General features: G+C 45.1%; 1 protein-coding gene across 1 annotated transcript in view; it reads left to right on the top strand.

The window, feature by feature from the left end:
* Positions 1-335, top strand: part of LOC119582376 — a gene marked incomplete at its 5' end in the record, with an annotated part of 2,062 nt that overhangs the window by 227 nt on the left and 1,500 nt on the right. The window contains 2 exons of the mRNA XM_037930590.1: positions 3-104; positions 213-335. Of these exons, the coding sequence (XP_037786518.1) occupies positions 3-104; positions 213-335 (225 nt within the window). The remainder of the gene's footprint in view (positions 1-2; positions 105-212) is intronic.

The raw sequence follows: 335 nt of genomic DNA, 5'->3' as shown, positions 1-335 counted from the left end.
AGAAGAGAGAGCCGGTGTTCGAGGCGGCTGTTCTGAAGCAGATGGCGGCGAAGGTGGAGGCAAAGCTTAGCAACATCACGTGCGTCTTGATGAAACTCAACTACGCAAGTATCAGACTTCGAAAACACGCACTTTGTTAAATGCATATTTAACGCGATACCTACACAGATTCTCCATTTAACTAAAGTGTTATTCTTGCTTTTGTCAATCAGCTGGAAGAGGACTTCGACGTCAACTATGATTTTTTGAAAGAGGAGCTTGAAATATCCGAAATGTTCGAGACTTTGGATGGTGGCGTGAAGGCTGATCTCATTGCGGCGCTCGACTACTGCAAA

The sequence above is a fragment of the Penaeus monodon genome, chromosome 15 (genome assembly GCF_015228065.2).
Source record: "Penaeus monodon isolate SGIC_2016 chromosome 15, NSTDA_Pmon_1, whole genome shotgun sequence".
In the NCBI taxonomy this organism is placed as follows: domain Eukaryota; kingdom Metazoa; phylum Arthropoda; class Malacostraca; order Decapoda; family Penaeidae; genus Penaeus; species Penaeus monodon.
Note: the sequence above shows the minus strand (reverse complement) of the source record. Positions and strands in the feature narration are given on the sequence as shown.